The sequence below is a fragment of the Microplitis mediator genome, chromosome 4 (assembly GCF_029852145.1).
Source record: "Microplitis mediator isolate UGA2020A chromosome 4, iyMicMedi2.1, whole genome shotgun sequence".
NCBI classification, from domain to species: domain Eukaryota; kingdom Metazoa; phylum Arthropoda; class Insecta; order Hymenoptera; family Braconidae; genus Microplitis; species Microplitis mediator.
The window spans coordinates 8,128,313-8,142,366 of NC_079972.1; the positions used below are offsets into that span (position 1 = coordinate 8,128,313).

At 28.7% G+C, this 14,054-nt stretch overlaps 2 protein-coding genes across 8 annotated transcripts; one reads left to right on the forward strand and one right to left on the reverse strand.

Moving 5' to 3' along the window:
- Window positions 1-2,992: 2,992 nt before the first annotated feature.
- LOC130666848 (uncharacterized) lies at window positions 2,993-7,085 on the reverse strand. Its single transcript, XM_057468160.1, has 2 exons — window positions 6,478-7,085; window positions 2,993-5,499 (listed from the first exon to the last, which is right to left on the reverse strand). The coding sequence occupies exon 2, from the start codon at window positions 5,459-5,461 to the stop codon at window positions 3,011-3,013; it is 2,451 nt and encodes an 816-aa protein (XP_057324143.1). The 5' UTR covers window positions 5,462-5,499; window positions 6,478-7,085; the 3' UTR covers window positions 2,993-3,010.
- On the forward strand, window positions 6,921-12,041 carry LOC130666849 (uncharacterized). 7 transcript variants are annotated; one of them, XM_057468165.1, is made up of 8 exons: window positions 6,921-7,086; window positions 7,958-8,167; window positions 8,229-8,384; window positions 8,595-8,714; window positions 9,063-9,269; window positions 10,164-10,243; window positions 10,332-10,569; window positions 11,640-12,041. In XM_057468165.1, the coding sequence occupies exons 5-8, from the start codon at window positions 9,125-9,127 to the stop codon at window positions 11,957-11,959; spliced, it is 783 nt and encodes a 260-aa protein (XP_057324148.1). In that variant the 5' UTR covers window positions 6,921-7,086; window positions 7,958-8,167; window positions 8,229-8,384; window positions 8,595-8,714; window positions 9,063-9,124; the 3' UTR covers window positions 11,960-12,041. The 7 variants fall into 7 exon arrangements, with proteins under 7 accessions (XP_057324148.1, XP_057324147.1, XP_057324144.1 ...); XM_057468164.1 differs by having other exon boundaries at window positions 8,619-8,714; XM_057468161.1 differs by having other exon boundaries at window positions 8,639-8,714.
- Window positions 12,042-14,054: the final 2,013 nt, after the last annotated feature.

Genomic DNA, 14,054 nt, shown 5'->3' on the forward strand with positions numbered 1-14,054 from the left:
AAAAACAGAAAAGTCCGAAGTTAACGGAAATTTGACAAAAATTCAAGGAAACTTTTGTAAGTAAACTTTTGCTAAAGCAAACTGTGCTATTAGCCCTGATTAAAAACTCCGATTGAATCCAATTGAATCTGATCAAAACTCAATCAGAATTCTATCAGTTTCAATCGGAAACGAATTTTCAATCGGAAATGTTCGGGAGCGGTTGAGGTCTCCGATTGAATTTCAATCAGATTCAATCGGATTCAATCGGAAAAAAAAATTTTTTATTTTCTGATTGAGTCTGATTGAAATATTTCTATCAGATTCAATCAGATTCAATCGGAAAAAAATAATTTTAATTTTCGATTATTTTCCGATTAAATCCGATTGAAATATTTCAATCAGTTTTAATCAGATTCAATCAGAAAATAATAATTTCAATTTTCGATTATTTTCCGATTAAATCCGATTGAAACATTTCAATCAGTTTTAATCAGATTCAATCGGAAAATACTAATTTTTTATTTTTATTATTTTCCGATTGAATCTGATTAAATCCGATTGAAACATTTCAATCAGTTTTAATCGGATTCAATCGGAAAATAAGAATTTTTTAAAAATTACTTTCCGATTGAAACCGCTTAAACCTGATTGGAAAAAAATTCAATCGGATTCAATCAGATTCAATCGGAAAATAAGAATTTACTTCTTGATTATATCCCGATTGAATCTGATTGAATCCGATTGAAATATTTCAATCAGTTTTGATCGGATTCAATCGGAAAATAAGAATTTTTTAAAAATTACTCTCCGATTGAAACCGATTAAAATTTATTGGAAAAAATTCAATCGGATTCAATCAGATTCAATCGGGATATAATCAAGAAGTAAATTCTTATTTTCCGATCGAATCTGATTAAATCCGATTGAAACTTTTCAATCAGTTTTAATCGGATTCAATCGGAAAATAAGAATTTTTTAAAAATTACTTTTCGATTGAAACCGACTAAACCTGATTGGAAAAAATTCAATCGGATTCAATCAGATTCAATCGGAAAATAAGAATTTACTTCTTGATTATATCCCGATTGAATCTGATTGAATCCGATTGAAATATTTCAATCAGTTTTAATCGGATTCAATCGGAAAATAAGAATTTTTAAAAAATTACTCTCCGATTGAAACCGATAAAAATTGATTGGAAAAAATTCAATCAGATTCAATCAGATTCAATCGGGATATAATCAAGAAGTAAATTCTTATTCTCCGATCGAATCCGATTGAATTTTTTCCAATCAGGTTTAATCGGTTACAATCCGAAAGGAATTTTTAAAAAATGATTATTTTCCGATTGAATCCGATTAAACCTGATTCGAAAAAATTCAATCGTATTCAATCAGATTCAATCGGGATATAATCAAGAAGTAAATTCTTATTTTCCGATCGAATCTTATTGAATTCGATTCAAATATTTCAATCAGTTTTAATCGGATTCAATCGGAAAATAATCATTTTTTAAAAATTCCTTTCGGATTGTAACCGATTAAACCTGATTGGAAAAAAATTCAATCGGATTCAATCAGATTCAATCGGAAAATAATAATTTACTTCTTCATTATATCCCGATTGAATCTGATTGAAACCGATTGAAATATTTTAATAAGTTTCAATCGGAAAATAAGAATTATTCAAAAATCATTTTCCGATTGAAACCGATGAAAATTGATTGGAATGAATTTAATCGGATTCAATCAGATTCAATCGGAAAATAAGAATTATTTAAAAATTACTTTCCGATTGAAACCGATTGAAATTGATTGGAATAAATTTAATCGGATTCAATCGGAAAATAAGAATTTTTTAAAAATTCCGTTCCGATTGAAACCGATTAAACCTGATTGGAAAAAAATTCAATCGGATTCAATCAGATTCAATCGGAAAATAATAATTTACTTCTTTATTATATCCCGATTGAATCTGATTGAAACCGATTGAAATATTTTAATAAGTTTCAATCGGAAAATAAGAATTATTCAAAAATCATTTTCCGATTGAAACCGATGAAAATTGATTGGAATGAATTTAATCGGATTCAATCAGATTCAATCGGAAAATAAGAATTATTTAAAAATCACTTTCCGATTGAAACCGATTAAAATTTATTGGAATAAATTTAATCGGATTCAATCGGAAAATAAGAATTATTTAAAAATCACTTTCCGATTAAAACCGATTAAAATTGATTGGAAAAAATTCAATCGGATTCAATCAGATTCAATCGGAAAATAATAAGTTATTTCTTGATTACATCCCGATTGAATCTGATTGAATCCGATTGAAATATTTCAAATAGTTTTAATCGGATTCAATCGGAAAATATGAATTTTTTAAAAATTACTTTCTGATTGAAACTGATTAAACCTGATTGGAAAAATCTCAATCGGATTCAATCGAGATATAGTCGAAAAATAAATAATTATTGTCCGATTGAATCTGATTAAATCCGATTGAATTTTTTCAATCAGTTTGAATCGGATTCAATCGGAAAATAATAATTTTTTAAAAAATTATTTTCGATTGAACTTTTTCAATCGGATTCAGTCGGAAAAAATCAGTTGTTGCCAAATTACCTTCATATTGAAATTTTAAATCTGAACTTTTATCTCTCGAATTTAGTCATTAAAATTGTGCATTTTTTAATTTTACTATATTTATCCCTGTGTCATTAAATTACAATTTAAACAAAACATATTAGACATACATTACAGCTCAATACATCACTTTAAGTACTGACAGTCGTTGTTTTTCATAAATGCTGTAAACTAAATATTTTATCAAAACTTCGAAAACCCTCTCCACTGAAAGTCTCTACATCACATATTATAATATACATACGAATAATGACATTGTACAGAGAAATTTATCTTCTATGTAATATTAACCATCCAAAACTTTTTTTTCTTCCTAAAGTTGGTAATTATGTTGTTGATTAAAAAAAATGTAAACATCAGGGTTGAAATTTAAACTTTTTTTATTGAACCTCAAAATTATTTGGTTGCATACAAATATAGTTATCATTACCAACAGTTACAAGTATCACCTTAGAAATAATTTTTGTTACAGGTAAAATTATTGATTTATTCGCTCTTTTTGTTATCTTAAATATATGTTCGAAATCATTAACGCAATCAGCTATTAAAATATCTACTTCTATAAACGTTAAATAATTTTTTAAGTAAAAACATTGAATTTCGGCGAAGCGTTTATCTTCTAGCTGTACTATCGTGTTATTTGTCTTATTAGTTTTTTCATACTGACAACTATGATACATAATATCGTTATATACGCAACGATTGTAACATTCACCCAGTTCATTAATAACGCATTTTTTTTCTTCCTTCATTAAGACTGCTCCATCGTTTGATCTCATAAAGTTGATAGTTTTTTCTTTTCGTTTATTCAAAATACTTTTACAAAATACCCATGAAGTACTATCAGCAACTGTATTGAGTTTACTTTTAAACATAATATCTCGCAAGGAACGATTTGCCATCTGGTTAAGAACTCCATGCGGACCGGTAGCTTTTAATTTCAAATTATAAATATTATTTTCAAAAGGGTATGCAGATGTCGATGAAGATGGACCATTTTCTCTTACACTACGAGCCATGTGTTTTAAACTGTGCACATTAAATGTCATAAATGACGACCCGTAAAATCGCTGACAATCATAGATAAAACGCAGAAGATTCATTTCACAGACCGTTAAATCATCGTCACTAATGTTCCTGGAGAGCAACTTGTGAACACTTTTTACAAGAAGTTTATAAGAGTCTAAACGTTCCTGATCTAATATATTTGTCAATACTGGAATACTGTAAAATAGTAACCATGATCTCCATTCGGTTGCTTTCCAGGCTTTCCTTTTTGTTAACACACGCGGCACACGATGAATTTCGTTTGGTGGTTTTATATTTAATAAACGTTCGTTGATAACTTTTTTGTCATTTACATCTAAATTTCTAGTGCTCCACACTGTCCATAGCTGTCGACTTACTCCGAGAAGAACGCCGTGCATATAATCATGAGGGAAACCCCATATGCAGTCAAAATTACTAAGTGAAGACAAACTAGTCGGTCCTTTAACACCTCTGACGGTATATTTTTCATTTTTCTTGGTTTTCTTAAGATTCTTCACGTGCTCTTTACGGTCTTCCACGTCTTTCAAAAACTTCTCGTGGCTTCGTTCTTCTGGAGTGGTTTCTGTAAATAGATACCTGATTGCCCCAGACCTGAATACTCCTTGTTGGTAACACCAGCTACAACCATATGTGCCATTGAACTGCAAACGATTTTGTAAAATTGGTCGAGCGACTGAGTCCACCGGAAATGAGAATACTTTGCAGAAATATTTTCTCACAGCGCCGTTTTCAGTTTTTATCTCTAGGCCTTTATACATTAAATTCGAAATTTGATTGATGAATGTTTGTAAGTATAAATTCATAAATTGCGGTTTCGGCTCAGTAGCTGTATACCAAAGACCCGCAAGCACAACAAATTTGTGCCGCACAGATTCTGGTATTTCGTTGATGACACATTGGATTGGCCAAAAACTGCGTTGGCTACTTTTAAATTGAGGTGCACCGTCAGTGTTTACATTTAAAGTTAAAACAATATCTCCAACATTTTTTTTTGATATTATATAATTATCATTAATGTATCTGTCACTGTCACAGATATCCCGAATAACTTGCGAATCATTATTATTTTGTACCAATAACTGATAATCAATCATATTTCGGACTGATTGATTTGATAACAGATTTTTAATTTGGTACTTTACATCCAAAGACATAAAAAAGTTATCTTTACTTGTCGATAATTTATACTCAGCGAGACATTTTTCACACTTTGTACTTTTTTTTTTCATTATTTTATATTTGCTCATTGGTATATTAAGTGGAAGATTACACGATTCACAGTAGAACACATACAACATGATATTCGTTGGTGGATGAAATATTTTACTCATAAAATATTTTGAGGTATCTAAATAATCAAATTCAGGTCCAGCCAAAAGTTTGATAAGTTGTAAAATAGCTTGCTGAGCTTCATCAGATAAGTTGAATCGGATGGTTATGGCAGTGACCATATGAAGAACTTCCCAAACAGATATTCCCGACGATTTAAACATGACCCACTTAACCAACTCATTAATATCAAACTTGTGGCTTGATGACTCGGTCGAATCATGTTCTTCTTGTTTATTATCATTTATTTCTGGTTCATTTTCTATAATTAGTTCCTCATCGTCACTTAACACTTCATAATCATCTGATACACCACTTTCGTCCTCGCTGAGAACATCGTAATCTTCAAAAACGTCACTGTCGTCTTCATCGATGATTTCATAATCTCCACTTGATTGTTCATATTCTTCATTTACTTCATCAGCTTCATCTTGATTCTCGTCAACGTCCATACTAACTGAATCAATTCCACTGAGACTGGATTGATCGTCTATAAAATCAACAGAAATCAATTATATTACAAGGAACTAAATATAACCAAGTTTTATAAATTAAATGTAAGTAGATCGAATTATATGTATACTAATCTGTGTCTATAGTTTGAACACAAACATCGTATTTGGAATAATTAAGTGTTATATTTTAATTTTATCTGTATATATATATATTAGGGTGAGCCAAAAAAACCAACCTATCGAATTTACGTCTTAAAATAAACCTATACATCGAGAAAAAAATTCTCCCATTGGGCAAAATTTTTAGCTCAATTTTAAAAGGTGTCGGTAGCCATTTGAAATTTCCCATTTAAATAACATGCAAAAAAATTTATTTAATTAAAAATATTATAAATTTTGAACCATGTGAAACAAAATTTCGGCTCTAGAATATTCTTGTAGGGCATTAAATTTCTTAAAAGAAAGTCCTGGGAGTCGAATTAGTAAACTTGATATTTCGTATACTAACAGGCTATCAAAGTCTACAGTAAACAGAATCATACAAATTTAAGGCTTTATTTGGATTCTCCAAATACTTTTCTTTTATTGTGATCGATAAAAAAATATTATTTGTTACAACGTGGATATTGTTGGTGATTTCATTGCACTACATGTAGAACGAATTTTCTCGTAGTATTGATATTTTTAATAATAAAGCCTTAAATTTGTATGATTCTGTTTACTCTAGACTTTGAGTTAGTATTCGAAATATCAAGTTTACAAATTCGACTCCCAGGACTTTTTTCAAAGAAATTTAATGCTATACAAAAATATTCTAGAGCCGAATTTTTATCTCACACGGTTCAAAAGTTATATTTTTTTTGGCTCACCCTAATATATATATATATATATATATATATATATATATATATATACAAAGATGGATAGGTAGACAGATGGATATATTATAAATTTTTAATTTATAAATTAAACATTTATATATGGTTAATAAGTATGCTTAACTTTATACTAACCGGTATTCCAAATATTATTTCACACAGTTGTGTACAATTTTTTTTCTTCTATTTTCTTTTGTTAAAATTTTTAATTTTCTTTAATGAAATATTTCAAATTCCATAAACAACCAAATTTAACTATAGAATTACCAGTAGTGATTGAGCTATACAAACACTAGTTGATTTTACGTGTAGTTTATACACTTTTATAATTATTATTTAAGGTTCTGTATAAATATTTTTTCAGTAATAATATCTGTTTATTAATGATAAGTTAGAAAATAAAAATTTAATTATTATTATTATTTTTTATGCTTATGAAATTAAGCACAAGAGAGCGTAAAATTCATTTCAGGTACAGCGAACTCAACTGTTTTCTACTTTATCAACATGGTATTTACCCGCGCTAGTTACCGTGAGTTTCCCCTCTGTGCCGAGAACTTGACTCTTAAGAAACTTCTAGAACATTCTTCACTTGTAAGAAATTGGTCGCGTCCTTTTATTCTGTAACGTATATGTGCGTGCATATTGGTTTTCTTTAAACATTTCATAATTATTAAACCTGTATTTTAAGCAATTAAATTATTTAAATTATTTGAATCCGTGTCAATATGGAGAAAAGTGATGGTAATTATTCATCTATATATAAATTAAAATTTTATTAAAATTTTTTTTTTTTTCCGTATAACCTTTTATCAAAATCATATGTAAATTACCGATGATCCTGAAGTTAGCAGACATTTGACAATTTTTGAATTTTTTTTTTTAACAAATCAATTGCAAAAAAATAAAATAAAAATATGCGCGTGTAGAAAATTTAAAAAAGTACAGGTGGAATTCTTTCAAATGTTTTTTTTATGGTTTATCGTCTAAAAAAAAATCAAAAAATTATTAAACGTCTGCTAACTTCAGTATCATTAATTACTTAACGTAATTTATAAACAATAATAAGTGCTTCATAATTATGATAAGATAATTATTTTTTACAATAAAAATTTTGCTACCGCTAAAAATTTGATATTGTCTTTTTTAAATTCAAATGATGATTTTACGCCCCAAACATGGGCATGTATGATGATTGATCGTAAAAAAGTCATTTTAAAAACGAAACTTATAAATAAATTTGATCCCAAAAGTTACGATAAGCAAAAAAAATACTACGCTTATTATGAAGATAGTTATAAGCAAGGGGTTGTTATGTGTGTAGCTGGTAAGTAATATATCCACAAAAAATTATGATTCAAAAACTAGCAGACAATTCAAAATTTTTGAATTTCCGTATCAACAATTTAATTTTAAAACATCAAAATTCTACAAACCGCACTTATAAAAAATTCAATTAACTATAGGTGCAATTTAAAAAATTGTTTTTTTTTTTTTATTATCTACCATTTTTAAAAAAATCCAACAATTATTAGACGTTGTTTAACTTCAGTATCATCAAAAAATTTCGAGTAATTTTGAATCGTTGAATCTTAATAACGTAATTTTATCTTAGATAGTAGAGAAGCTGTGCGAGAACAAATGAAGTCACAAAGACTTCGGTGCCCTCCTACCAAAATGCTTAAAAGCGCCTCAGATTTAAGTGTACTTGACGATAACCAACCCAAAACAAAAAAAAAAAAAAACTAACGATTCGAAGAGCAAAAGTTTAACTGACAGTAACATTCAGATGCAGCTGGAACAAATCAAAGTTCAATCGCTTAAGGTAATTAGAAAGTAACCTATAGTTTTAAAATTATTAACAACAAAAATGCATTGATTTTCAGCGAAAATGTCAGACTGATTCAGCAAACCATTTGATTAAAAATATGAACGAAAATGATGGTTCATTATCAAAAATTAACCACTCTAAAGATGCCAAAAGTAAGAAGGTCAATGATGACCATGATGAGCCTGTGATAACAACACATGATGTCAATTCGGTAAGTCCGGAAAATCATTTATTCAAAAATTTAGTCACATCTTAATCTAATGCTAAGATAATTAAAGATTTAATTAACTCTCTTAAAATGAATCAGTGAAAAGTATTCCAATCAGTGAATATTCACAGCATAAATAGTTTCAAGTATACCACTGATTCAATCAGTGATATACTTGGGACTGATTCGTAGTGAATATTCACTGATTTGCAGCACTTTTCACTGATTCATTTTAAGAGAAAATTTTTCCGGAAAAGGATACAATTTTTTTTCAAGATTCAGCTATTCCCAATTATTTAATATGTGCGCAATCGCAGTTGCATAGCTAAGAATGTGAGTAAATAGTTAAAATTGTAATTATAAGTGATCTCTATGAACGCTAAATGATCCGTCATTAATCCACCAAAAAAAAACCTCTTTTTTTATTTTTTGTAACTTTATTTTCTGTTTAATTGAATGAGTTGTATATTTTATCACAATTCTTTCCAAAAATAATTTACATATTATGAGTTCTTTTTCTCCACAGTCATTTATACTGTCAATAAGTTTTCTGTCACACATTCATTTCAATTTATAAAATACAATTAATAAAATTTCACATTTTATTTTCTGTGATATCTTTAAAACTATAGTAATCTATACGTATACCTACTTTGTTCTAAAAATTACTTAATATTTAAGTACGCAATAACTGCAACAACTGGCTTACTTTACAAGAAAAATATACCGTTGAAATTTGTAAAATGAAGAAAACAATGGAAATGTTGGAAAGTCAATTACACGAAAAGAACGGAAATGAGCGACGACAAGCAGAGCAGATAAATGAACTAACAGAGAAGAACTTAAAATTGGAAAGTGACATGATAAAACGAATTAAGCAGTTGACAGGTAATTTTTAGTAATTAATTAGCGTTATCCATTATTTTTTTTTTGTGTTAGTTGATAAGGAAAAAAAATTTTATTTACATGGTGGCCACATTTCTGTAAAACCCGAAAATATCAGAGAATTCTAAATATACTAGAAAATTCGTGGAAAAGTTGAAAAATTTGTTACTAAGTTAGAAAAATTTTGACTTTCTTTTCTTTTGACTATAAAAATCCGATAGTTTGTTTTTTCAATGCGATTGTAATGTCATCTAGAAAAAAAATTATTATAAACTGACTCGAATAGCGAAAAAATTAAGCAATTAGAATCAAAAAGGCAGTTAGATTCACTTCAGTAGGATTCAGTCGGACATTTTCGATTGGGTTCCGATTGAGTTTAATCGGAATAAATCGGTTGCAATCAGAAAGAATGCACAGAAATAAGAATATTACTTTCTGATCAAATCCCATTTAAAATTATTAATCGGAATAAATCGGTTTTAATCGGAAAGTAATACTTTCATTTCGTTATTATTTTCCGATTGAAACCGATTCATTCCGATTAAAAATTTTGAATGCGATTCAATTAGTTTCAATCAGAAAATAAAATTTTTTTTTTTTTGGGCAATTTTTTCTGATTGAAACCAATTCATTGCGATTAAACTCAATCAGAATACTCAACCAGCGATTAAAGCCTAACCGACCAAATATAATATAAACTCCTCCGCAAATTTCTAAAAACTTTTTTATTGTTATTACTTAAAGTTTAATAAGGAAGTCATGTTTTATTTACATTACTTAATATTTTTATGTATTTATTAATAATATCCTTACTGCGAGTGATCAATGTATGCATTATTTAATACTGCAAACATTTTTAATTTTTCCTGATTTTTTTACAAATTTTTTCTTTAATAGAAATGATGTCAAAGAATATCCAAGAAACCGAGAGCAACGGTGGTATGGTTTGCGGTTATGAAGACACGAAAGTATCAAAGGTAGAAACTAATAATATCGAATGTAAAACTATATAAATGAAATATCTAAACATCCTTTAAAGCGTAATTTTTTTTTTCTTTGTTTTAGGTATATCTCGGTCCTGACGTTTGGATTGATTCCAGAACTTTTAAATCATTATTGCGTAACAACAAGTATTCTTTGTTTGTTAAACAACTATGTCGATATTTATTTGGGGAAGAAACTTTGAAGAAGAGTACGGTCACGGGAAAAACGAGCAATCGTAAAATTAAACTTTGTAAGGATAAAGAAGAAGAAGTAGTTACTCCTGAGCAATTAGATCCCATATTAATTTCGATAGTAAGAGGTAATTATTATTTCTTTTTCTAATTTGAACGGGCGATTTTTTCACTTGAAGAATCGAATATTATCAAAAAAATTGAAGCGCACTTCACTAGATTATACAGTAGTGCATCAATGTGCAGTCTGTAGTTTATTGCACACCTCAAGCGCGAAAGCGCTTGTGTCCTTTATGATCGCTCTAAATTTTTTGACTCATTCACTCATATTAAATTATCTCTAGACTTTTTCGATTACACTAAAATGGGTCAAATTTTATATCAACACAAAGACAATTTATTAAAGAATAACTTCGACCCAATATTAAGTCGATTAATTATTCCATTAATTAAATATAAATTATTTTAATCCCAGTGACACGAGTTGTCAATTGTCCTGTATGAAACTTAGTAAACCAAATAACTCTCGATAGACACAATTAATCGGCCTAACTTTTTTTTTATTATCTTTGTATTTTTGATCACAGGAACCCTATTGAAAATTACTGTCTAAATCCTTTTAGTTTAATTGTAATTAAATAAAATAATAAGACTGATTATTCACGAAAAGTTTAGCGGCCATTTTTTTATTTTTACTATTGTTATTATTAAAAAAGTAAATTATTTTTTTCTTTTTTTCTCCCCATCAACTACTGGCAGCAGCACTAGCGTAAAACAGTAGGATTGAAAAAAAAAGAGCGACATCTACAACAAAAATGCGGGATATTTAGAAAAAATTTTAATAAAAAAAAAAAAATTAAACTGGAATTAAGAAATAAAAAAATCAAATTAATAATTTAAAAGTTGAATAAAATAATTCACAAAAAAAAAAAATAAAAGTAATGATTAACAATAAAATGAGCGATTGAGGTGTGCAATTTTGGATTTTCCAACATTTTTAGAGATATTGTTTCCCAAAAAACCCCAGCCGAAAATATCCGATAACCCCTGTTAAAGATGTAATATAATTTTGAAGAATTTTTGAATGTCCCACCGTCACCTCAAATTTTTGGGTAATTTTTACTCCGCAATTCTCTGCCTGTAGAAATCGTCGTATTTCATACTTTGCTACACAATATATGTTATATTTTGCTTCTAGATTCTTTGAAGTATTATTTTCGATATAAAGGAGTTACCGACCAGTTTAAGATAGACGATGGTCTTGCAAGTATACCTCGACTAATTGCTGTTCTCAGTTCAGATCTCAAAAAGATTCCACAGCAACCAGGCTGTAAAAAAACACCAAAAGCAACTGACCATATTAATAACAAAGAAAATCATCCAGATAATATTGAGAGCGAGGGACATGAGAAAATATCAGGAGATGAAGATTCCCATTATGATACTGATTATGACAGTGATATTGAAAATGATACTGATCATGGAAAAGAAAATAATAATGATAATGAAAATGATTAGAATAGTGGGGATAAATATTATAGTTAAAAATTTCTTTGTAACTAATAATATATATTTATTTGTCATAAATAAAAATTTCTCCAGAAGGAAAATAATCATCTATATTTACATTACTTTTACGCTGCAGCATTTCTCGAGTACTTTTGATGTACCGATCGAATCCGATTAAGTTTTAACACGATTAGATCAGGATTTTACATCACGAGAGGAATTTCCATCGAGTTTGATCGAACATTTCCAGTGAGCTCTCCATTGGTTTTAATCAAAAATTTCCGATAAACTTTCAATCGAAATCAGTTGGGAGTTTCCGATTAAATCTGATTTAAACTAATTAAAAGTCAACAAGAAGTTTCCGATTAAAACTGATTGAAAGTGATTCAAAGTCAATCAGAAATTTCCGATTAAATTTCAATCGGAATCATTCGGAAGTTTCCGATTAAATCTGATTGAAAGACAACAAGAAGTTTCCGATTAAATCTGATTGAACCTGATTGAAAATTAACAAGAAATTTCTGATTAAATCTGACTAAAACTGATTGAAAGTCAACAAGAAATTTCTGATTAAATCTGATTGGAACTGATTGAAAGTCAACAAGAAATTTCTGATTAAATCTGATTAAAACTGATTAAAAGTCAACAAGAAATTTCTGATTAAATCTGATTAAAACTGATTGAAAGTCGATCGGAAATTTCTGATTAAATCTGATTGGAACTGATTGAAAGTCAACAAGAAATTTCTGATTAAATCTGATTAAAACTGATTGAAAGTCGATCGGAAATTTCCGATTAAATTTCAATCGGAATCATTCGGATGCTTCTGATTAAATCTGATTGAACCTGATTGAAAATTATCAAGAAATTTCCGATTGAATCTTATAAAACTGATTGAAAGTCAATCGGAAATTTCCGATTAAATTTCAGTCGGAATTATTCGGAAGTTTCTGATTGAATCTTATAAAACTGATTGAAAGTCAATCGGAAATTTCCGATTAAATTTCAGTCGGAATTATTCGGAAGTTTCTGATTAAATCTGATTGAAACTGATTGAAAGTCAATCAGAAATTTCCGATTAAATTTCTATCGGAATCATTCGGATGTTTCCGATTAAATCTGATTGAACCTGATTAAAAGTCAACAAGAAATTTCTGATTAAATCTGATTAAAACTGATTGAAAGTCAAACAGAAATTTCCGATTAAATTTCAATCGGAAATATTCGGAAGTTTCTGATTAAATCTGATTGAAACTGATTGAAAGTCAATCAGAAATTTCCGATAAAATCCGATTGGACGTTTTCAATCGGATTCAATCGGAGTTTTTAATCAGGGAGGGTAGTAAACTTAATTGCTTAAAATATAACCACGACATAAGTGTAAATTGACAAAATAATAACCGCAAATTATACTCTAACCTTAATAGCACAGTTTGCTTGAGCAAAAGTTTACTGTACAAAAGTTTCGTTGAATTTTTCTTCAAATTTCCGTCAACTTCGGACTTTTCCATTTTTTACGACAAGTTGTATGCAACTTACTATTGAATTTGAGGTAAATTTACTGCCAGAATTAGAATGCAAATTCACATCAAAAGTTGACTAGAAAAAAGTTGTCCTTAATTTTCAGGCAAATTTTATGTCAATTTATCGTTAATTTGATTTGAAAAATTGTTAAGTATATATTTACGCTCAAATTGTAGACAATTTTGCGTATAAATTTGCTTACCTTCTGAAATGGTAGGAATGAATATTACCGACCGTTTTTTTTTTCGTACAAGTTTACCTTAAAATTGAAGAAAAATTAACCGCAAATTTTTATTTTCAACTTTTGCTGTGAAATTGTCTGCAAATTCGGGCAGCAGATTTCAGGTAATTTCAACATCAAATTACCGTCAATTTCAATGCAAAGTGGCTATTATATTGTAACGAATGTGAAACTGATCTTTAAAATATTTGAATAGCTAAAAAACAAATGCCTTCTTCTCTTGTTTTATAGATACGCGACAAAAGTCAGTCTTATATTGACAACTAAACAGCAAACATTGTATCTAAATAAACTATATTGCTCTCTCTTGCTTTCTTTACTACTGTTAATTGTGGTGTT

Coding starts and splice junctions, on each gene's coding strand:
- LOC130666849 (XM_057468165.1), top strand. CDS start 9,125: ATGAAGAAAACAATGGAAATGTTGGAAAGTCAATTACACGAAAAGAAC. Junction 9,270..10,163: donor ACGAATTAAGCAGTTGACAG/GTAATTTTTAGT, acceptor TTTCTTTAATAG/AAATGATGTCAAAGAATATC. Junction 10,570..11,639: donor ATTAATTTCGATAGTAAGAG/GTAATTATTATT, acceptor TTTTGCTTCTAG/ATTCTTTGAAGTATTATTTT.
- LOC130666848 (XM_057468160.1), bottom strand. CDS start 5,461: ATGGACGTTGACGAGAATCAAGATGAAGCTGATGAAGTAAATGAAGAA.